Consider the following 446-nt stretch of genomic DNA (forward strand, 5'->3'; position numbering starts at 1 on the left):
TGGACTTATAGATGTTAATTTCAAATCATTTGCAGATGTGGGTTTGCGCAGAGTCAGGAAGCATACGACACTGCTGTGAACGAGCTGTTTAGTGCTTTGAACACGGTGGACGATCATCTGAAAGGTTCCCGATACTTATGTGGAGATAAACTTACGCTAGCAGACGTATGTTTGTTTACTACTTTGATTCGGTTTGATCTCGTATATAATGTCATGTTCAAATGCACAAAGAAGAAGGTGGTCGAATATCCGAGTCTTCATGGTTACATGCGAGATATCTATCAGGTACACTACTTCCATAATTTTATATATGCTTTTCTTTGTTTCATTTTGGTCTGATCTCCTTGAAACAACTGCTCTACTTTTTGAGGTAGAGGTCAGGTCTACATAAATTAATCAAAATATAGAAACTGCCCTATTGATAAATTATTCAAAATGAATATCGT

General features: G+C 36.8%; 1 protein-coding gene across 1 annotated transcript in view; it reads left to right on the top strand.

Annotated features, from left to right (window-relative positions):
• The window catches only part of LOC112513146 (glutathionyl-hydroquinone reductase YqjG), an 8,151-nt gene that overhangs the window by 6,090 nt on the left and 1,615 nt on the right, over positions 1-446 (top strand). The window contains 1 exon segment of the mRNA XM_025119307.1: positions 1-285. This exon segment is cut by the window's left edge and continues 15 nt beyond it. Coding sequence (XP_024975075.1) covers positions 1-285 — 285 coding nt within the window.

Source organism: Cynara cardunculus (assembly GCF_001531365.2).
Source record: "Cynara cardunculus var. scolymus isolate 2C chromosome LG 5, CcrdV1, whole genome shotgun sequence".
NCBI classification, from domain to species: domain Eukaryota; kingdom Viridiplantae; phylum Streptophyta; class Magnoliopsida; order Asterales; family Asteraceae; genus Cynara; species Cynara cardunculus.